This window comes from Babylonia areolata, chromosome 34 (assembly GCF_041734735.1).
Source record: "Babylonia areolata isolate BAREFJ2019XMU chromosome 34, ASM4173473v1, whole genome shotgun sequence".
NCBI classification, from domain to species: domain Eukaryota; kingdom Metazoa; phylum Mollusca; class Gastropoda; order Neogastropoda; family Buccinidae; genus Babylonia; species Babylonia areolata.
In genome coordinates, this window is record NC_134909.1 from 15,187,389 (window position 1) to 15,209,888 (window position 22,500).

General features: G+C 42.5%; 1 protein-coding gene across 1 annotated transcript in view; it reads left to right on the plus strand.

Annotated features, from left to right (window-relative positions):
* LOC143277386 (sortilin-related receptor-like) overlaps nt 1–22,500 on the plus strand; it is a 125,447-nt gene that overhangs the window by 7,102 nt on the left and 95,845 nt on the right. Inside the window, exons 3-9 of the mRNA XM_076582169.1 lie at nt 729–893; nt 1,438–1,505; nt 3,986–4,163; nt 7,195–7,299; nt 8,908–9,077; nt 12,586–12,790; nt 14,800–14,832. Coding sequence (XP_076438284.1) covers nt 729–893; nt 1,438–1,505; nt 3,986–4,163; nt 7,195–7,299; nt 8,908–9,077; nt 12,586–12,790; nt 14,800–14,832 — 924 coding nt within the window. The remainder of the gene's footprint in view (nt 1–728; nt 894–1,437; nt 1,506–3,985; nt 4,164–7,194; nt 7,300–8,907; nt 9,078–12,585; nt 12,791–14,799; nt 14,833–22,500) is intronic.

Sequence of the window (22,500 nt, forward strand, 5' to 3'; positions counted from 1 at the left end):
GGGTACCTGATTTTGGGTTGGGGAAGGTTAACAACATGGTGGAAGGAGAGGATTAGGCCCCACTGTCTTTCAGTGCTGAGCCCTAGAGACACAATCGAAATGTAATCACTGTCCCTTGGGCCGTAAGACTAAGCGACTGTCACTATGGGACCTTTAACCTTATTAACCTTTGATCTTATTTTTGACTCACTTGTGTAAACAGAGTGAGTCTATGTTTTAACCCGGTGTTCGGTTGTCTGTGTGTGTGTGTGTGTGTGTGTGTGTGTGTCCGTGGTTGTCTGTGTCTGTGGTAAACTTTAACATTGACATTTTCTCTGCAAATACTTTGTCATTTGACACCAAATTTGGCATAAAAATAGGAAAAATTCAGTTCTTTCCAGTCATCTTGTTTAAAACAATATTGCACCTCTGGGATGGGCACAAAAAAATAAAAAAAGAAGCTTAATTATATGCAAACTGTATTTACTGTTATATTTATATTTTTTGTATTCTCTAAACTTGGCACTTTGACCTTTTATTCTGACACAACAACAAGAGGAGTCATTATTATCATTTTTTGTTCAAACAGGAACTTCTTTTGCTAAGCATGGAATTTTTATTTATTTTGCAAACATTTTGGTGCAGAGGTAAAAAAGGGAAATTACTCTGTAATTAATGCTAGGGGACTTAATTTATCACAAGTGAGTCTTGAAGGCCTTGCCTCTCTTGTTTTTTTTTTTGGTTTGCAGTATGTGTTCACGGACATCAACTTGAAGTGTGTCTTCACCACCCGGGACTATGGCCGCACCTTCACCAGACTGTGCGGACTGGCCTTCCGACCCAAGACGGTGTCCCTGAACCCCAACAATGTCAACCATATCCTGGCCTTCGATGAGGATGCCTCAGACTCCCCTGTGAGTTGCAAGTTGTTGGATCCCAAACAGACTTTGTATATGTATAACCTTCTTGTATTCAGGTTCTCTTTATGTGAAACTCCCTTGATTTCGTTTTCTTTTTTGTAGTTTTGCTCTCAGAATGGGCGTGCATGATTCATAACATACTACAGACATATATATATGTATCTGAACCTTTAGGATAATGAAGTTTGGAAGGCGAGTTCTGACATCCATGTACTAGAATTTGAACAAAATTTTGTCTGTCCATGTTTTAGTGGTTGTGTGATTGTTTCCAAAGTAAATGTCATCAAACATGTCACATTTTATGGTGACATTGACATTACACACACACACACACACACACACACAGACACAGACACAGACAGACACATGCACACACACACACGCACACAGACACACACACACACCCACAACTCAAACACTTTCTTATGACACAGAGTGACAGACTCAGATTTTGTGTCAACACATATGTGTGAGCTAGTGATATTAGACCCTGTGTATGACTGTGGACGATCGTTTCCATCATGATGCTGTGTTACAGCTGTATGTGTCGGAGGACTTTGGCAGAAGTTGGCGTCTGATGCATAGCCAGGTCAAGTCCTTCTTTTGGTGAGCGGATTGCGTCTGTGTCTGTCCCTGTTGTCTCTTTTCTCAGTCTCTGTCTCTGTCTCTGTCTGTCTGTCTCTCTCTCTCTCAGTCTCTTTCTGTTTGTCTCTGTCTTTGTCCCTCCCTCTCTCTATGTAATTTTTTCTCATTCTCTGTGATTATTTTTCTTTCTTATTCACGTATTTTACATTTGTCATTATGATGGATGCAAGCTTTCCATCCTGCAGTGTTATAGCCAAGTGGTTAAAGCATTGGACTTTCAATCTGAGAGTCTTGGGTTCAGTTCTCAGTAACGGCGCCTGGTGGGTAACAGGTTGAGATTTTTCCGATCTTCCAGGTCAACACATGTGCAGACCTTCTTGTGCCTGAACCCCCTTTGTGTGTATGTCAAGTACGCATGTTAAAGATCTCGTAATCCTTGTCAGTGTTTTGTGGGTTATGGAAACAGAACATACCCAGCATGCACCCCCCCAAAATGGAGTGTGGCTGCTTACATGGCGGAGTAAAAACGGTCATAAACGTAAAAGCCCACTCGTGTACACACGAGTGAATGTGGGAGTTGCAGCCCATGAATGACAACGAAGAAGAAGAATAAACCTATATGGCTTTTAAATTTGTGTTTGTGTGTGTAGCTTTAAAGTATTTTTTATCCCCCCCCTCTTTTTTTTTTTTTTTTTTTTTTGCTGTAATCTGGATGGATGAAATAAGTGGAAGAGCTGACAACCTCATCCAATTCTATTCCTATTTTCCGTAAGGAGCTTCATGGTGAAAGTATTATGTTATGAATGAAGTTATCTAGTTACCTAGTCATGGTAGGGATGTTAAATTTAATGTAATCTTCTTATCTGATATGAAAGTACAGACCTGCCAGCTGTAACCTCTTGAGTGGAATTCGTTACAAGTGCATTTTTGCTGTACCTTAACACTCGTGTAGAAAATGCTTCAGTTAGATGAAAAAAAAAAAGTTTTTTTCCCCCCCACCTCCTCTCCCCTGAATTTGTTTGAAGACAGGACACTTGACGTAAAATCGTGGTTGACCCAGTGTTGTCTCGGCCAGTGAGCATTTGCTGTACATTTCAAAAGTTCAGCCAGTTGTAACTAGCTTCTCATTTAGCACATGTTGAGTTCATGGCGTTTCTGAATGTGGTGTGCGTGTGTGTGTGTGTGTGTTTGTTTTTTTTTTACAAAAAATACAATGGTGTGCTACCAACAAATAGCATTTGCTACTGACACTTTGTCTGAAACATTACTGACGTCTTGTTTAGGGGTTGACAGGTCTTCTTCTTCTTCTTCTTCTGCGTTCACTTGTATGCACACGAGTGGGCTTTTACGTGTATGACCGTTTTTACCTCGCCATGTAGGCAGCCATACTCTGTTTTCGGGGGTGTGCATGCTGGGTATGTTCTTGTTTCCATAACCCACCGAAACGCTGACATGGATTACAGGATCTTTAACGTGCGTATTTGATCTTCTGCTTGCATATACACACGAAGGGGGTTCAGGCACTGGCAGGTCTGCACATATGTTGACCTGGGAGATCATAAAAATCTCCACCCTGTACCCACCAGGCGCCGTCACCGTGATTCGAACCCGGGACCCTCAGATTGACAGTCCAATGTTTTAACCACTCGGCTATTGCGCCCGTCGACAGGTCTGAATGAACAATGAGGAACGTGGCGGGATGGGTATGATGCTGATCTGTCCGTACAGTGTCCGTGGGGGTCTGGGCTTGAATCCCGGTCTCTAACCTTTCTCCCAAGTTTGACTGGAAAAACCAGCTGAGCGTCTAGTCATTCGGATGAGATGAAAAAAAATGCAAACCTGTGTAGCATGCGCTTGATGGAGTCTCCCGTCGGTCTGATGGATGAGTAGGCAGGCAGGCTTACCTGTTGGTGTGTGTCTTCATATGGGAGAAGAGGCCGATTCTGGATGCACAGCACTTCCTGCAGGTGTTGCAAAGGAAAACGTCTCCAGAAGTTGAGCCCTGCTTCCTTCGCTTACGCTTCTCCTTAATGGCTAGCGTTCTCTTGTTTTCAAACGTCTTTATGCCACTAGAGCACAGCATCCTCCAGCGAGAGCGGTCAAGGGCATCAGTTTCCCAGGAAGCGATGTCTATGTCACAGGTTTTGAGGTTTGTCTTCAAGGTGTCCTTGAAGCGCTTGCAGGGTCTTCAAGCTCATGGTGGCCTTCCTTCAGCTGGCCGTACAAAAGCATCTTCGGGATTGTGCTGTCTGCATGCACTTAACGCACTGGAAAAGAACCATGGAAACATTATCAGGATTTGTCCTCTGGCAAAAATCTGTAGAAGAAATCAACTGTGATTGGTACATAAATTGCATATATATATATATATATATATATGTATATTGATGTATGCACTGAAAGCCTGACTGTGGATGTTTATGGATGTATACGGGTGGACAGTTGTTCTGTGGATTTACATGGATGGGTGTGTGTGTGTGTGTGTGTGTGTGTGTGGACAGGGGGGTGGCACCCCATGACCAGCCGAACACGGTGTACGTGGAGGAGAAGCGGAGCAGCCGGGGCAACGTGGTGCTGCGCAGCCACTCCTACTTCCGCACCGGCACCGTGGAGCGTGTCATCGAGGGGGTGGAGGACTTCCAGCTTCAGGACGAGTACCTGTTCGCCACAAAGAAACAGGTACCGTGTTCCAGCCAGTCAGTCAGTCAATCTGTCAGTCTGTCTGAAACACATAGTTTATAGGTGAACAGTTAAAACCCATAGCTATTTTTCCAGGGTCCATACAGGTGTAAATGGAATCCTGTAAAGTCTTGGAATTTGAAAACATAATTTTCATGGACTTGAAGGTCATGGAATTATGGTCAGGAAATTTAAAAATAAAGCCTCGAAAAAAACCTGAATGCTTGTGCAGATAAAATAATGAAGAAGAATGTGCATTTGTGGCTACTGGGGGCAGCAAACTCATATCCACTGTGTCTGGTACTCAGCATAGGAAGGCAGGGCCCAGTCCTCTCCTTCCGCCGTTTTAACCTTCCCTGACTGAAGTCAGGCGCCTATGATCACACCTTGCTGGAGTGAGGAAAAGTTGTGTGCGTTCGCGGATCGATAAAAATGACATTAAAGGCAACACTGACCTGAGTGTGTGGCAACAAACCTCTAGAAGTCACCAGAGGAGGTGTCGGAGGTGGTGAAGGTCTGGAGTCGACTGGAGGGAGCGAAGGAAGTGGAGGAGGCGGCGGGTTGGCGTTGTTGAGAGGGCCAGGAGTAGAGGGCCCAGAGTGTCGGCGAATCGATTGCGATCGCGCCTTAATTTTAGCGCGATTGCCCAATCAGCTACATAATTATGTGACCTGGTTAGAGACATAATTTGACAAAAAACAAGAACGCCAGAGAATCTACAGACAGGCAGAAAATATGAAAAAACTTAACCGTATGAAGAGCACAGGAACAGGAGTCATGATGGCTGCCGTCAAAAGAGGGCGCTAGCTAGCGGGACAAAGGGGAGGTTACCTACTTCCGGGAGGTTATCGGCTGTAGTTGCTTTCGTTTTCTCCGCATAGGCGGATAGTAGTTTGCACAGGACAGGAATGTCAGACCCCTGCCGGAGTCTGCACTAGTTGGGTCACAGTTAAGTATGTGTAATTAAAAGGAAATTTTCTATCTAAAATTACGTTTAAATAATATACTTATTGGGTCACGGTAAGTATATTATTTAAACGTAATTTTAGATAGAAAATTTCCTTTTTAAACCCAGTTGTCCTCGCTCCATTCAGGTATGATCATAGGTACCTGACATGCGTCAGGGAAGGTTAAAATTGGTGGAAGGAGAGGACTTGGCCCCTGATTCCAGAGATTTGAAGTGCACCTTATATAGAAGTTTATGGAGCAGATTGGTTTGATATTTCTCTTTTTCTCTCATTTAGTTCCCAGTCCCATGATTTCCTAGCTGCACCCTGTGAACCAAACGAGGAAGAAAGGTGGGAAAGGTTTTAAAGATGATGATGATGTGCATTTATATAGCGCTTAACATGTGGCTGTAAGTGCATTTAGCAATATACGTGGCATGAATAAGATTGAGAAATAATAGATATAGAAAAGATAAAGACTTGTTTTAGATACTCTTTTTTTTAACAGCATAATATTACTCCCAATACAAGCACACACCTCTACCACTTCATTCTCCTCTCACACATGTGCAAATGTGAGCACAAATGCACGCATGCATGCCTGCACGCACACTCACTCACACATCAGTGCACTCACATGCACGAAAATGGTGTGTGTGTGTGTGGAGAAAGATCTACAGTTTGAAATAATTATTGTTTGAGCAGATTTTGTTTTCTTTTCGGTTCAGATTTGATAGACGTTAAGCATACAACAATATCTAATATTTTGCGGAAGAGATTTCCAGAACCATGGACCATAGTGTGCAAATGTTTTGGAAACCATGGCACTTGTGTCTGTAACTTAAACAGAAGCAAGTAACAGAAAGGGAAGCAATGAACATTGACATGGAGTGATGGCCTAGAGGTAATGCATCCGCCTAGGAAGCTAGAGACTCTGAGTGCTTTGGTTCAAATCACAGCAGCAGTCACCAGTATTTTCTTCCCCCCCACTAGACCTTGAGTGGTGGTGTGGATGCTAGTCATTTGGATGAGACGATAAACAGAGGTCCCGTGTGCAGCATGCATTTAGTGTATGTGAAAGAAACCACGGTAACAAAAAGGTTGTCCCTGGCAAAATTCTGTGGAAAAATCCACTTCAATAGGAAAACAAATAAAATTGCAGGCAGAAAAAAAAAATACAAAAAAATGTGTGGCGCTGTCAGTATAGCGACGCGCTCTCCCTGGGGAGAGCAGCCCGAATTTCACACAGAGAAACCTGTAGTGACAAAAAGAGTAATACAATATAAATTTACAATACAATATATTTCAGTGTTTGTGTTTGTTGTGATTAGCTTTCAACGTCTGTGTGGTTCCAGGGAGAGAAACAGATCCATGGGACTTGTGTTACAACATTCTGTCACAACAGATTTCCCTGTGTGAAAGTCAGGCTACTCTCCAAAGGGGAAACTTGTCATGGAGAACCCTGTTGTTGTCGTGGTTTCTTTTACGAGCGCACGTGGGACACTCAGTTCATCATCTGAAAAGAAAGACTAGTGCCCAGAGCGCCACCCAGTATTGGGGAGGGTGGGGTGGTGGTGAAAATCCTGCTTCCTTGTCCGGTGCATCACCGCTAGGTCAGCGCTTCATTTGTGTCTGTAACTGAAACTGTATTTGTATTTGTATTTTGTATTTGTATTTCTTTTTATCACAACAGGGGGAGCGCTCCGCTACACTACAGCACCAACCATTTTTTGTATTTTTTCCTTCGTGCAGTTTTATTTGTTTTTCCTGTCAAAGTGGATTTTTCTACAGAAGTTTGACAGAAACAACCCTTATGTTGCTGCGGGTTCTTTTACGTGCGCTAAGTGCATGCTGAACACGGGACCTCGGTTTATTGTCTCATCCGAATGACTAGCGTCCAGACCACCACTCAAGGTCTAGTGGAGGGGGAGATGATATCGGCGGCTGAGCCGTGATTTGAACCAGCACACTCAGATTCTCTCGCTTCCTAGGCGGACGCGTTACCTCAAGGCCATCACTCCCACCTCACTGAAACTGAAACCATGCATGTTTCAATTTCCATTTGTGTTGTGATTTGCTTTCAGCATCTGTTCGGCTCCAGGGAGAGAAACGGAACTCTGCAGTTCTGGGTGTCGTATAAGCGGCAGGATTTTGTCAATGCCCAGTTCCCCATCCAACATGGACATTCTGTGAGTGCTGGGGGGGCGGTGGGGGGTGGGGTGGGGTGGTGGTGGTGAACATGGATTTGCAGGGAATATGTGGGTGATGGGTGGGAAGTGAGGGGGCTGATGCCATGATCACACTGCAACTGCAGCCTCTCTCTGTCTCTCCCTGTCTCTTTCTCTCTTTCTCACTCTGTTTTTCTCAGATACAGGCACACACTTACACATGTGCACATGCACATGCGAGCGCACGTGCGCACGCGCACACACACACACACATATGCACACACAAACACACACACACACACACTCTCACTCAGAAACATAGACACATGCACATGTGACATCTACTGACCTTATTTATTTATTTATTAAAAGAATTACCATACTCCCATCCCCTCAGACCTAATTTGTTTATGAAAAGAAAATTTTTACCCCAACCCCCAAACTCCTCTCTCAATAACTCTACTCACACATTTCTCCCTCTCAGACCACATATGACAGAAAAACAACCTTCATACTTGTTTTTATGTTTTTAAAAATTATTTGTTTTATTTTATCTTTATTTTAACTCTCTCCATACGAACGGCGAAAGAGACGACGTTAACAGTGTTTCACACCAATTACCACCATCAAAATATTGCAAGCGGAAGGCTCTTATACTGAAGACGTGAATGTTGACAAAGAATACACAATTCTGACGACGGAAGCTAAAGGTTGGGTCATTGAGACACCCACTGGACATCCAAGGGGTCTGTGTAGAGGAGAAGAGAGGACTGGCCGTACTGAGTGAGTTAAGAGAGCTTGACGAATAGATAAACTGTAAATGGAACGTCAACCTTGACCAAAATCTCTACCGAAAGAAGATATGAAACTAAGAATGGACTGTTCAGAAGCTTCAGAGGTTGCCAAATCCATATTCTACTGCTGCTGCTTTGACCCAACACTCAGCTTATATCACAGATTGACGCAAGTTTACAGTTGGGCCAACAGTAAAGTGAGAGCTGTATGATCAATGGTTTCTCCATTGCAATGAGAAATTATTTATATCTGAGTCTTTTGTGAAGGACTATGACTCGCTGCAGCTTTGGGGGCAACTTGGCCTTTGGCGGAAACCATCTCAACGCCGACTGTCCTAAAACCCTCTTGTCCGAGAGAGTGGGGATGTAACTTGGGCAAGACACTCTTGGGACAGCAGTTACCTCCTCTGCTATTCTGATGTTCATAGTCAAATTCGACTGTCATATACTACTGCTACAACTTCTTCTTTTTCTTCTTTGTTCATGGGCTGCAACTCCCACGTTCACTCATATGTACATTTATGGGCTTTTATGTGTATGACCGTTTTTACCCCGTCATGTAGGCAGCCATACTCTGTTTTCAAGGGTGTGCATGCTGGGTATGTTCATGTTTCCATAACCCACCGGACGCTGACATGGATTACAGGTTCTTTAACATGCGCATTTGATCTTCCGCTTGTGTATACACAAGAAGTGGGTTAAGGCACAAGCAGGTCTGCACATATGTTGACCTTGGAGATTTGAACCCGGGACCCTCAGATTGAAAGTCCAAAGCTTTAACCACTCGGCTATTGCGCCTGTCATCAACTACTACTACTACTACTTTGCTACACAGGACTACTATGTGGCGGATGCGTCCGAGGGCCAGGTGATGCTGTGCGTGGTGCACAACAGCAGCGACACCAACCTGTACGTGTCCAGCATGGAGGGGGCTTGGTTCTCCCTGTCCCTGGAGCGTGTCGTCTACTTCAACCCCCAGGGGGCCCACAAGGACACCTGGCTCAGGTTGGGGCGTTGGTGGGGTGGTGGTGGTTTGTGTGTGTGTGTGTGTGTTTGTGTGTGTGTTTGTGCGTGTGTGTGTGTTTGTGCGTGTGTGTGTTTGTGCGTGCGTGCGTGTGTGTGTGTGTGTGTGTGTGTGCGTGTGTGTGTATGTGTGTGTGTGTGTGTGCACATTCGTTTGTGAATGCACTGACACTGGCACTACTAAGTGAAAAAAAAAAGAGTTCCTATTTGAACAGACACACACGCGCGTACACACACATGAACACAAAACCGCACATGCACACTTATATACAGTGACACACTCCCAGACATCACATATGCACACATGCACATATGTTTGCATACACACACACACACACACACACGCAAACACGCTGCCCACTTCTTTCACCGTCTGCCTCATCACCGTTTCCCCTGCACTGTTCCCAGAAGAATGGTCTTGGAGAGCCCATCTGATCTTATCATGTGGTCACACCACTACCGTCCATTTTTCACATTGTGGCCAGTAGGTCTTTGTACCAATGTTGTTGGTTTTTTTGGGTTTTTTTTTCTGGCTTCTTCTTTTTGTTGTGTGGTCATTGCAAGAGATGCCAAAGACTCTTCTGAAGCATCTCATTTCCACTGCTAGGATCCAGATGCCAAAGAGTCTGTTCTGAAGCATCTTATTTCCACTGCCAGGATCTTACATGAAGCTGTTGCTGTAAAAGTCCGGGATTTGCAAGTATACATGCAAGAGCGTTTGCTTTTGTTCTTTTTTTTTTTTCTGAGTTTTTGTCTCTCTGTATGGGCTTCAGTCTGACCAGTGCTGTTGGAGTCTGGACAACTCTTGCCAGTACTATGGGGAGGTGGGGGGTATAGGGGGGAATCCTTTTACCTTTTTTTGTTGTTGTTGTTGTTTAGACCTACAGTAACTACTCCCAACGAGTTTGCTGACGTTGAACCTCTTTGTTTTGGTGTCGTATGCTGAACCATATCAACCTGATGCAAACCAGGCCTGTCTGTTTTGCTCCTCTTGGCCAGTCAAAATATTGCGGCAAATCAGTGATAAGACGTCTCGATGATAGTCTGCCGTCTGCTAGCCAATCAAACACTATTTCTGGCTGGAGCTATTTGCTCATCCGTAATAACCATTTCTTTTTTTCTTTTTTTTTCTTTTTTGCGCCCCTGCAGCTACTACTTCAACAATCAAATGCCATTTCTGGCTGGAGCTAATTACTCATTCGCAGTGACCTTATTTTTTCTTCATTGTTTTGTTTTGTTTGCACCCCAACAGTTACTTCTCCAACAATCAAACGCCATTTCTGGCTGGAGCTAATTACTCATTCACAATGACCTTATTTTTGGTTTATTTGTTGTTGTTTGCAGCCTTACAGCTACTTCTCCAACGATCAAACGCCATTTCTGGCTGGAGCTAATTACTCATTCGCAATGACCTTATTTTTTGTTCATTGTTTTGTTTTGTTTGCACCCCTACAGCTACTTCTCCAACGATCAAACGCCATTTCTGGCTGGAGCTAATTACTCATTCACAGTGGCCTTATTTTTTGCTTTTTTTTTTTGTTTTTTTTGTTAGCACCCCTACAGCTACTTCTCCAAAAATCAAGTGCCATTTCTGGCTGGAGCTAATTACTCATTCACAATGACATTATTTTTGGTTTATTTGTTGTTGTTTGCAGCCTTACAGCTACTTCTCCAACGATCAAACGCCATTTCTGGCTGGAGCTAATTACTCATTCGCAGTGACCTTATTTTTTGTTCATTGTTTTGTTTTGTTTGCACCCTTACAGCTACTTCTTCAACAATCAAACGCCATTTCTGGCTGGAGCTAATTACTCATTCGCAGTGACCTTATTTTGGTTTATTTGTTGTTGTTTGCACCCTTACAGCTACTTCTCCAACGATCAAACGCCATTTCTGGCTGGAGCTAATTACTCATTCGCAGTGACCTTATTTTTTGTTCATTGTTTTGTTTGCACCCTTACAGCTACTTCTCCAACGATCAAACACCATTTCTTGCTGGAGCTAATTACTCATTCACAGTGGCCTTATTTTTTGCTTTTTTTTGGTTTTTTTTGTTAGCACCCTTACAGCTACTTCTCCAACGATCAAACGCCATTTCTGGCTGGAGCTAATTACTCATTCACAGTGGCCTTATTTTTTGCTTTTTTTTTGTTTTTTTTGTTAGCACCCTTACAGCTATTACTCCAACGATCAAACGCCATTTCTGGCTGGAGCTAATTACTCATTCACAGTGGCCTTATTTTTTGCTTTTTTTGTTGTTGTTTTGTTAGCACCCTTACAGCTACTACTCCAACGATCAAACGCCATTTCTGGCTGGAGCTAATTACTCATTCACAATGACCTTATTTTTGGTTTATTTGTTGTTGTTTGCACCCTTACAGCTACTTCTCCAACGATCAAACGCCATTTCGGGCTGGAGCTAATTACTCATTCACAATGACCTTATTTTTGGTTTATTTGTTGTTGTTTGCACCCTTACAGCTACTTCTCCAACGATCAAACGCCATTTCGGGCTGGAGCTAATTACTAATTCACAATGACCTTCTTTTTGGTTTATTTGTTGTTGTTTGCACCCTTACAGCTACTTCTTCAACAATCAAATGCCATTTCTGGCTGGAGCTAATTACTCATTTGCAGTGACGTTATTTTTTGTTCATTGTTTTGTTTGCACCCCTACAGCTACTTCTTCAACAATCAAACGCCATTTCTGGCTGGAGCTAATTACTCATTTGCAGTGACGTTATTTTTTGTTCATTGTTTTGTTTGCACCCCTACAGCTACTTCTTCAACAATCAAACGCCATTTCTGGCTGGAGCTAATTACTCATTTGCAGTGACGTTATTTTTTGTTCATTGTTTTGTTTGCACCCCTACAGCTACTTCTCCAACGATCAAACGCCATTTCGGGCTGGAGCTAATTACTCATTCACAATGACCTTATTTTTGGTTTATTTGTTGTTGTTTGCACCCTTACAGCTACTTCTCCAACGATCAAACGTCATTTCTTGCTGGAGCTAATTACTCATTCGCAATGACGTTATTTTTGGTTTATTTGTTGTTGTTTGCAGCCTTACAGCTACTTCTCCAACGATCAAACGCCATTTCTGGCTGGAGCTAATTACTCATTCACAGTGGCCTTATTTTTTGCTTTTTTTTTGTTTTTTTTGTTAGCACCCCTACAGCTGCTTCTTCAACAATCAAATGCCATTTCTGGCTGGAGCTTATTTCTCATTCACAGTGACCTTATTTTTTCTTCATTGTTTTGTTTTGTTTGCACCCTTACAGCTACTTCTCCAACGATCAAACGCCATTTCTGGCTGGAGCTAATTACTCATTCACAGTGGCCTTATTTTTTGCTTTTTTTTGTTTTGTTTTTTGTTAGCACCCTACTCCAATGATCCAATGATCAAACACCATTTCTGGCTGGAGCTATTAACTTATTCACAATAACCTTTTTTTTTTTTTTTTTTTTTTTTGCACCCCTCCTACAGCTACTACTCCAACGAGACGTTTGCGGACGTGCACAAGGTGGCAGGGCTGAGGGGGATCTACATCGCCTCCCAGCTGATCGCTGCCAACGGGACCTTCTCCAGGGAGAACCAGAGGAGCCTGATCACCTTCGACAAGGGCGGGGAGTGGGAGCTGCTCAACTCCCCGCGCCAGATGCACGGCCGACCCAACACCAACTGCACCAAGGTGAGTCGGTGAGAGACCAGTGGTTCCAGGCTCCGCCACCCCTCCAAAGAAAAAGCTCAGGCGCTCAAAATACCCACCCTGTCCAAAGGTCTGGTGTTTGTTAGAGGAAGGTGTCGAGCTGCTCAGGTTTTTGCTGTTTGATGTGTGTGTGTGTGTGTGGTATGGAGAGTTTTGAAAAGAGTGGAGAGAGGGTGGGAGTGAGTTCTGCTATTTTGTTGTGGGGTGTGTGTGTGTGTGTGTGTGGGGGGGGGGGGGTGGTGGGTGGGGGGGGAGGTGTGGGGGGGGAGGATGGAAATGGGTGGATGGTGATAATTGGCTTCATTCTGCAAGGTGTGCACACATTGAAAAGTCTGTCCCTCTTGTCTCTGTCTTCTGTCTGCCTATCTGTCTTGCCCTGTCCCCCCCTGTTTCTCTCTCTCTCTTTTTCTTTGTGTGTCTCAAGCTCAGATGACTGTTATAATAATACAGCACATGTATTCAACTATTGCAAAAAGAACATGATGTGGAGAATGACTTAAATTTTAAAAAAAATTCTATTTATCTTTAAAAAACAAAACAAACCCAGTTGTTAGATCTGAAGTTGAAGCCTCATGCTCTTTTTGTAGCTGCCTCCTTTTCACCATTCTGTGTTCAAATGTCCCGTGAACGTGTTATGTGACAGAGCCGGATTGAAAACCAGCAGGAGAAGGTAACGGTTGCCAGCATCAGCTGGGGACAACAGTGTGTCCACATGGTGACTGAGAGCATCAGACATTATTGTTATTCTTATTGCTATTATTGTAAGGTAGTGACGGGCGCCATAGCCGAATGGTTAAAGCGTTGGACTTTCGATCTGAGGGTCCCGGGTTCGAATCACGGTGATGGCGCCTGGTGGGTAAAGGGTGGAGATTTTTACGATCTCCCAGGTCAACATATGTGCAGACCTGCCAGTGCCTGAACCCCCTTCGTATGTATACGCAAGCATAAGATCAAATACGCACGTTAAAGATCGTGTAATCCATGTCAGTGTTCGGTGGGTTATGGAAACAAGAACATATCCAGCATGCACACCCCCGAAAGCAGAGTATGGCTGCCTACATGGCGGGGTAAAAACGGTCATACACGTAAAAAGCCCACTCGCGTATATACGAGTGAACGTGGGAGTTGAAGCCCACGAACACAGTAAGAAGAAGAGGAAGAAGTAAGGTAGTCCCACCATGACCATCAGAACAGGAGAGGAGGCAACTGTGGAATTTGATTACAGTGGAAAGTGTCTTGCCCAGGTTACATCCCCACAGGTGTTGGGAAGGTTCCCGAAGGCCTTGTAGCCCCCCCAAGGCTGCAGCACTCAGAGCTAGTGCAGTCTTGCCTCCTTGTTTGAGAGTCATGGTCCTTCACAAAAGACAAAGCTGTAGATGAATTCCTGTGGCAGTGGAGTGCCCCATTGATCATACAGCTCGCACTTTCAAACATTATTATGACAGCCTGGGTAGAGCCAACAGAAAGCAGCCTTTAGACACTCATCATTTGTTTCCTGTTTTAGGCGATATATATATAAGTGATAATGATATCAAACATTGTAATTATCATCAGTGCAAAATCGTGCAGTAAAATCCACTCAAATAAATGGCTGTAGTATGATCCACTTTGACAGTAGAATAAATATAAATTTACAGACGTTAAAAAAAAAAAAAGAGAAAAAAAAAGAGGGTAGTGCTGTACTGTAGTGATGCGCTCTCCCAGCGGAGTGCAGCCTGAATTTCACACAAGAGACATCTGTGACGACAAAAAAGTAGTGCAGTACAATCGTTCCCAAATGAAAAGAAGGGGACATTGCCAAGTCACCATCTGGAACGCTTTTGTCTCGAGCGATGCGTTTCTGAACATTTTACCCCCTGATGATATATAACGTTCTTCACTTTTTTTTTCTTTTTTCAGGTGTGTATGATTTGTTCTGTGAAGGCATGGGTCTTTTTAAAAAAATTTTTTTTATCTCTAACTTGTTCTTTTCTCTTCTGACACTGTTGTAGAAAATTCTAAAGCCATACTGGAGTAAGAACCAGGTAAACTTTGAATGTACTTGTTTGTGTCTCTGTCCTGCTACTTGTGCCTAGTGTTGGTTGCATCTTGTGTTTCTTGTTTCTTTTTGTCGTTTTTGTTTTGTTTTGTTTTGTTTTGTTTTGCATTTCACTCACTGTGATGGAACAGTTTGTGGGCAGTGAAGTTGTTGAGTTACTGTGCTCACGTACCCCAGTGTTTGTGCGTGTGTGCACACACGCACGTGCACACATGTGCGTGCACACACACACACACACACACACGCACACACACGCGCACACACGCGCACACACACCTATACACTCACGCACACACACACGCACACGCACACGCACACACGCACACGCACACACGCACGCACACACACTCACACTCACACACACACAGACTCACACACACACACACACACACACACACACACACACACACACACACACACACGCACACACATCACTCTTTATTAGCACCGCAGTTCAGATAATATTTTTTCTTTTCTGTTTTGGTTTCTTTTCTTTTTTCTTTCTTTTTTTTTTGCACTTGAATCAATCACATATCACATTCAAGGTGCATGCTGCTTGTTTGTTTCATGTTGTGGTTTTTCATTTTTAGGGCTAGTTCATTTTTTCTCCTTTTTTTTTTTTTTTTTTTTTTTATACTGGGGATTATTGTGTGGCAGGTGGTGTTGGTATTATAAAATCTGGGGCAGGGGCAGGATGTTAGGTTAGTTTGATTTTCAATGCATGTTGTTTTCCATTTTTTTAATCTCAAGGGAAAAACAAAGAACGCTTGGCTGTGATTGTTTTTTCTTTTCTCTCTCTCTCTTTTAATATGATTTTTTTGTGCGTCTTGAGGGGATGTCTTTTTTCTTCACTTCTTTTGTTGAAATATCCTTCACTTATTTTTTTTCCAACCTTTTAACACATCCTTTAAGTGTTGTGTGCATGTTGTAAGGGCATGGGAATTGTATAGATAATGAGCAGAATCATTCGTGGTGTTGATAATAATTGTTGTTTGTTTTTTTGGGTTTTTTTAATGTGCATTTATTATAGGATGAGGTGTGAGAGCTGCTTTGCACATGCATTCATTGATGTGTGACATTCTGGATGAAAAGGAAAAAAAAGAGAGAAAAAGTGGGGGTTGTAGGGTGGATGGGTGGGGGTAAGGTCGGGGGGGAGGCGCGGAGGGGGAGGTGTGGGGGGGGAGGGGGTGTCAGGGTGGGGGTGGGGGGGCGCTGGGAAGAAAGGGAAGGCAATGGAAGAACAGAAGAGCGGGAGGGGATGAAGCGTGTGTATGTCTGTGTGTGTGTGTTAGTGTGCATGTATGTCTCTGTGTGTTAGTGTGCATGTGTGTGTGTGTGCTTGTGTAATTGTGTATGTATGTATGTGTGTCTAAAAGACTAAAACCAATTTTTACTTGTATGGATCAGTGTCTGCACTTTTGCATTTTAACTGAGAAAATAAGAGCGCATGCAGATGTGCATGTTACATGCATGCCCGCACATGGGTTCATTGTCTTTGTTTAAAAAAAAAAAGAAAAGAAAAAAGAAAAAAATACGACTAGAAGTGGGTGTGTTTCGTCTTGAAGTCATTGTCAGCGTTGTTTCTGCACAACTTGATTCGATACCTTGTCTTACCCCTTGTTGTAGTTCACGTACACCCTTTTAACTGATTTGGTTTACGTACACCCTGTTCACCCCTTGACAGCCAAACCTTTGTGAAACGAAACGGGTGTGGTGTGGATTTAAAAGTACTAGAACTGCTTCCTGTGTACATCTGAGTGGTGTCACTGATTTCACGGAACAGCAGTGAGGCAGCTCCAAGAGTAAAGAGTGTATATAAAGAATAATGATGACTTACGTCCTGACCTGTTAGCTCAGTTTTATCTCAGTAAGGCAACAGCCCTGCACTGACGAGCGTACTCGACAGCAGCCGTCAAGGGGGGGGGGGTGACTTAACTGGTTTACGTGCACCCCTTTAACTGAATGGACCTGAAATTAACTTTTAACCTGTGTGTATGTCTGTTGTATTGAACATAAATGCAGTGTGAGGATTTCTTTGGGTTCACATGAAGTGTAACAGTCCTGTATGTGTGAAAAAAAAAATGTCTATACAACGTTTGCACAGTCATGGAAGTTAGGAAAAGTCTTGGAAAAAATGAGATTTATAACCATTTCCAAGACAGGAGAAGTGTTGGGGAAAATATGTTTTGCCCCTCAGGGTCTGGAAAAGTCATGGAATTTAAATGTAAAAAAAAAAAAAGAAACACCCTTGACCAGTATTTTGACAAAGCTTAAAGCATATAAGAAACAAGAGAGGCAAGGCCTTCAAGACTCACTTGTGATACACTTAAAAAAAAAATCCAAACGTTTTATGTATTGAGTATAATTTCAAAATGTAATGTTTAAGATGAGAAAGATCAGATTAAAGCAGATTAAGTCCCCTAGCATTAATTACAGAGTAATTTCCCTTTTTTACTATCTGCACGAAAACGTTTGCAAAATAAATAAAACTTCCATGCTTAGCAAAAGAAGTTCCTGTTTGAACACAAAATGATAATTATGACTGCTCTTGTTGTTGGGTCAAATATCAGATCAAAGTTCCAAGTTTAGAGAATACAAAAAATATAAATATAACAGTAAATGCAGTTTGCATATAGTTAGGCTTCATTTTTTATTTTTTTGTGCCCATCCCAGAGGTGCAATATTGTTTAAAACGATGACTGGAAAGAACTGAATTTTTCCTATTTTTATGCCTAATTTGATGTCAACTGACAAAGTATTTGCAGAGAAAATGTCAATGTTAAAGTTTACCACGGACACACAGACACACACACACACAGACAACCGAACACCGGGTTAAAACATAGACTCACTTTGTTTACACATGTGAGTCAATAAATGATTTGAAGGAAAAAAAAAGGTAAATAAAATTTGAACATTGATACCCAGGTACGATTTCTGCCAGTCTCTCTTCCCCTCCCACCCCACCACTTGCAAAGAAGGTTCTTTTCATTTCAATCAGGACAAAACAGTCCGCATTCAGTGTATATTGAGAGAAAAAAAAAATGTGACGACATTTGACCTTCAGTGAAGTCAGGGCACATCTAATACAGTGTAATGAAAACTAACATTGCTGCCAGTCTCTGCTGTCAGCAGTGTAGCAGGTGAATTTTTTGGATTCAGTTTGGCTGTTTGTTTGGTGTAGAAGACGGGCGCAATAGCCGAGTAGTTAAAGCGTTGGACTGTCAATCTGAGGGTCCCGGGTTCGAATCACGGTGACGGCGCCTGGTGGGTGAAGGGTGGAGATTTTTACGATCTCCCAGGTCAACATATGTGCAGACCTGCTAGTGCCTGAACCCCCTTCGTGTGTATATGCAAGCAGTAGATCAAATACGCACGTTAAAGATCCTGTAATCCATGTCAGCGTTTGGTGGGTTATGGAAACAAGAACATATCCAGCATGCACACCCCCAAAAACGGAGTATGGCTGCCTACATGGCGGGGTAAAAATGGTCATACACGTAAAAGCCCACTTGTGTGCATACGAGTGAACGTGGGAGTTGCAGCCCACGAACGAAGAAGAAGAAGAAGAAGTTTGGTGTAGAACAATGTTCAGTCTGGTTGGGAAATGGTACGGGGGGGGAAAAGCATGGAATTTTGTTGGGTCTCTCTCTCTCTCTCTCTCTCTCTCTCTCTCTCTCTCATATCTGTAGGAAACCCTATAACCCTGATAACCTCCGTCATTCTGATTCCCTCGCATCTTTTAAATCTCGTCTCAGAACCCACCTTTTCCCTCAGCAGTAAGTTCAATTGTGGCAGGTCCACTTCCTTTGCGTTAGCTGTGCTTGACTATGTGTGTATACATATGTATGTGTACATAACTACATGCATGTATATGAATGTGTATTGTGTGTGCGTGATTTTATGTAAGTTTGTGCCTGCCTGTGTGTGCGTATGTGTTAGGGTAGCTGTTAGATACACATGTATTGTTAAAATGTATGTATGCAGTTTGTGTGTGTGTGTGTAGTCACGTTTTGGTGTGTGTATGTAACATAGATTTAATGTTTTATGTTAACAAAGCGTTTTTGTAAAGCACATGGAGCAGATTTCTGGATAGTGTGCTATATAAGTATTTATTATTATTTATTATTATTATTATTGGATATACTATAGATGCACAGCCTGTGACGGCTGGAAGTAGCTGTATGAGCATGGTGCATGATGGCTTAATATTGTTGGTGGTATTGGTGGTGTTTTTTTTTTTTTTTTTTTTTTTTTCTCGTTGTGGATAAACCCCTCCCTCTGCTTTCCACACCTGTTGCATGTCTTTTCATTTTCCGGTCTTGCATGATGAGATTTGTGATGGTGTGCCAGGTCAGTGCCATCTTTCTGTGTATGTGTGTGGCTGATGTCGGTGTTAGTTCCATGAGATGGTGTTTGTTGTTAGAATTGGAGTGATTGTGCAAAAGGTGCAAAGATATATATATCTATATATATATACATATATATATATATATATATATATATATCAGGATGTTGAATTTGATGTGCATTGAGGAGCTGAACATCAAATCGATGACAGAAAAAAAAAATTATATTCACATACACATGGACGTAGTATGCACACAGATAAGCAAGAATGCACATATGCATGAATTTTCTCACTCAAACATGCAAAAGACAGACAATACATAGAAAACACACAGACACAGACAGACAGGTAGGCAGACACACACGCACACACACACACACACACACACACACACACACACACACACACATTTTCTCTCTCTCTGTCTCTCTCTCTCTCTCATATGCTGCTCACAACCAAACATATTCACATAAACGCATACCTATGTATGCAGGCACAAACATTGCACATGCGTAAAAATGATAATGTATTGATTGTATCGGATCCATCAGGAGAAGCCATTGATTGAATGTTCTGGCTGCAGTGGTGTTTGTTGATTTATACAGTTTAACTAAAGTTGTACATCAGTCGTTATGATCAAATGTAAGTGGGGTTGATGTATTGATTTTTCATTTTTTGTTTCATGTAAACTGACAGTGATTTTATTGGAAGAAAATTAGTTTGATTTGGACTTTTTGTTGTTGTTTTTAAATCAAGTGATAAATAGAATAGGTTTTAAAGTGAGTATTGTTCTTTATTTTTGTACTTTGCTCATGTATTTGAGTATACTGTCTTGAGCAAGAGTATAAATGGCAACCTCTTAGATTAAGAGATTTGCATTTGTTTGCATGATGTGAATAGATCAGCAATTGCTAAAGCACTTGATACTGTATGTTTAATATGATTATATCCTCCCCTTTCTTATACCTACACTGTCTCCCCCCCGTCTTGTGATTGATTGTGTGTGTATATGTGTGTGTGTTTGTGTGTGTGTGTGCATGTATGTGAGTGAGTGAGTAGGGGAGAGAGAATAATATGCATGCTACATTGTTGGTATGTGCATGCGTGATGTGAGTGGAGTGCATGCATGCGCATAGTTGCTTGCTTATCTTGATGTGTGTGTGTGTGTGTGTGTGTGTGTGTGTTGGCATGTGTGAATATCACAACATACATGCAGATTATGCATACATGCTCTTACACATGCATGCAGACACACACACACGCACACTCTCACGCATGCATACAGGCACGCACAACATGTTCATAGCACTTAAAATCTAGCTAAAAGAATGAAAGCTATATGACCTTTGCTATGCTGGGTGTAATATTTTATTAGGAATGGATGTACTTGTTGGAATGTAGGAATGTGCTGTTCTGTGAAGCTATTGTGTATGTCACCTTTTTGTCAACTAACTCGTCAACAGTTTTTCTTTTAGAGTCAGTAAAGTTATCCTTTATCTTGTATTTCTGTGGAGCTATTGCATATGTCGTATTTTTGTTGGCAACATGTAAAAAAATTTTCTGTTGTTCTGTGGAGCTAATCTACATGTTGCCTTAAACAGTTTCTCTTTTAGGGATTCTTGTACTCTTGTGGTCTTGCAGGTGCAATAGCTGAGCGGTTAAAGCGTTTGATTTTCCGTCTGAGGACCCCGCGTTCAGATCTCAGTAACGTCGCCTTGTGGGTAAAGGGTGGAGATTTTTCCAGTCTCCCGGGTCAGCATATGTACGGACCTGATAGTGCCTGAACCCGCTTCGTGTGCGTATATGCATGCAGAAGATCAGAATATGCACGTTGAAGATCCTGTAACCCATGTCAGTGTTTGTGGGATTATGGAAACAGGGAACATACCCAGCATGCACAGCCCTGAGTATGGCTGTTGACATGACGGGGTAAATGAACAAAATACATACACGTCATACACGTAAAATGTCACATGTCTGTATTAGTGCGTATGTGTGCGTGACAGAAACCCGATTGAATGACATGGGGAAACGAATGTCGAGCGCCTAAATGGCAGCTGTCAGTGGGCTCTACCCAGGTGGGCAGTCTGTTATGCAAATAACTCTGTGTTTTTATAGCACTCAGAGCTTGGGTCTTCAGCTGAGGATAGGCGCTGTATAAGTATGCATATCATTGACTCCGTTTTTGTATAGTGCTCTAGAGCTTGGTCTGTGACCGAGGATAGTAAGTATCTATCAATGACTCTGTTTTTGTATATCGCTCAGAGCTTGGTCTGTGACCGAGGATAGTAAGTGTCTGTATCAATGACTCCGGTTTTGTACATCGCTCAGAACTTGGTCTGTGACCGAGGATAGTAAGTGTCTGTATCAATGACTCCGTTTTTGTACATCGCTCAGAGGTTGGTCTGTGACCGAGGATAGTAAGTGTCTGTATCAATGACTCCGGTTTTGTACATCGCTCAGAGCTTGGTCTGTGACCGAGGATAGTAAGTGTCTATATCAATGACTCCATTTTTGTATAGTGCTCAGAGCTTGGTCTGTGACCGAGGATAGTAAATGTCTATATCAGTGACTCTGATTTTGTACAGCGCTCAGAGCTTGGTCTGTGACCGAGGATAGTAAATGTCTATATCAGTGACTCTGATTTTGTACAGCGCTCAGAGCTTGGTCTGTGACCGAGGATAGTAAGTGTCTATATCAGTGACTCTGTTTTTATATAGCGCTCAGAGCTTGGTCTGTGACCGAGGATAGTAAGTGTCTATATCAGTGACTCCAGTTTTGTATAGCGCTCAGAGCTTGGTCTGTGACCGAGGATAGTAAGTGTCTATATCAATGATTCCAGTTTTGTACATCGCTTAGAGCTTGGTCTGTGACCTAGGATAGTAAGTGTCTGTATCAATGACTCCGTTTTTTTTTTACAGCGCTCAGAGCTTGGTCTGTGACCGAGAATAGTAAGTGTCTATATCAATGACTCCGTTTTTGTATAGTGCTCTAGAGCTTGGTCTGTGACCGAGGATAGTAAGTGTCTATATCAATGACTCCATTTTTGTGTAGCGCTCTAGAGCTTGGTCTGTGACCGAGGATAGTAAGTGTCTATATCAATGACTCCGTTTTTGTACAGCGCTCAGAGCTTGGTCTGTGACCTAGGATAGTAAGTGTCTATATCAATGACTGATTTTGTATAGTGCTCTTGAGCTTGGTCTGTGACCGAGGATAGTAAGCGTCTATATCAGTGACTCCATTTTTGTACATCGGTCAGAGCTTGTTCTGTGACCGAGGATAGTAAGTGTCTACATCAATAAC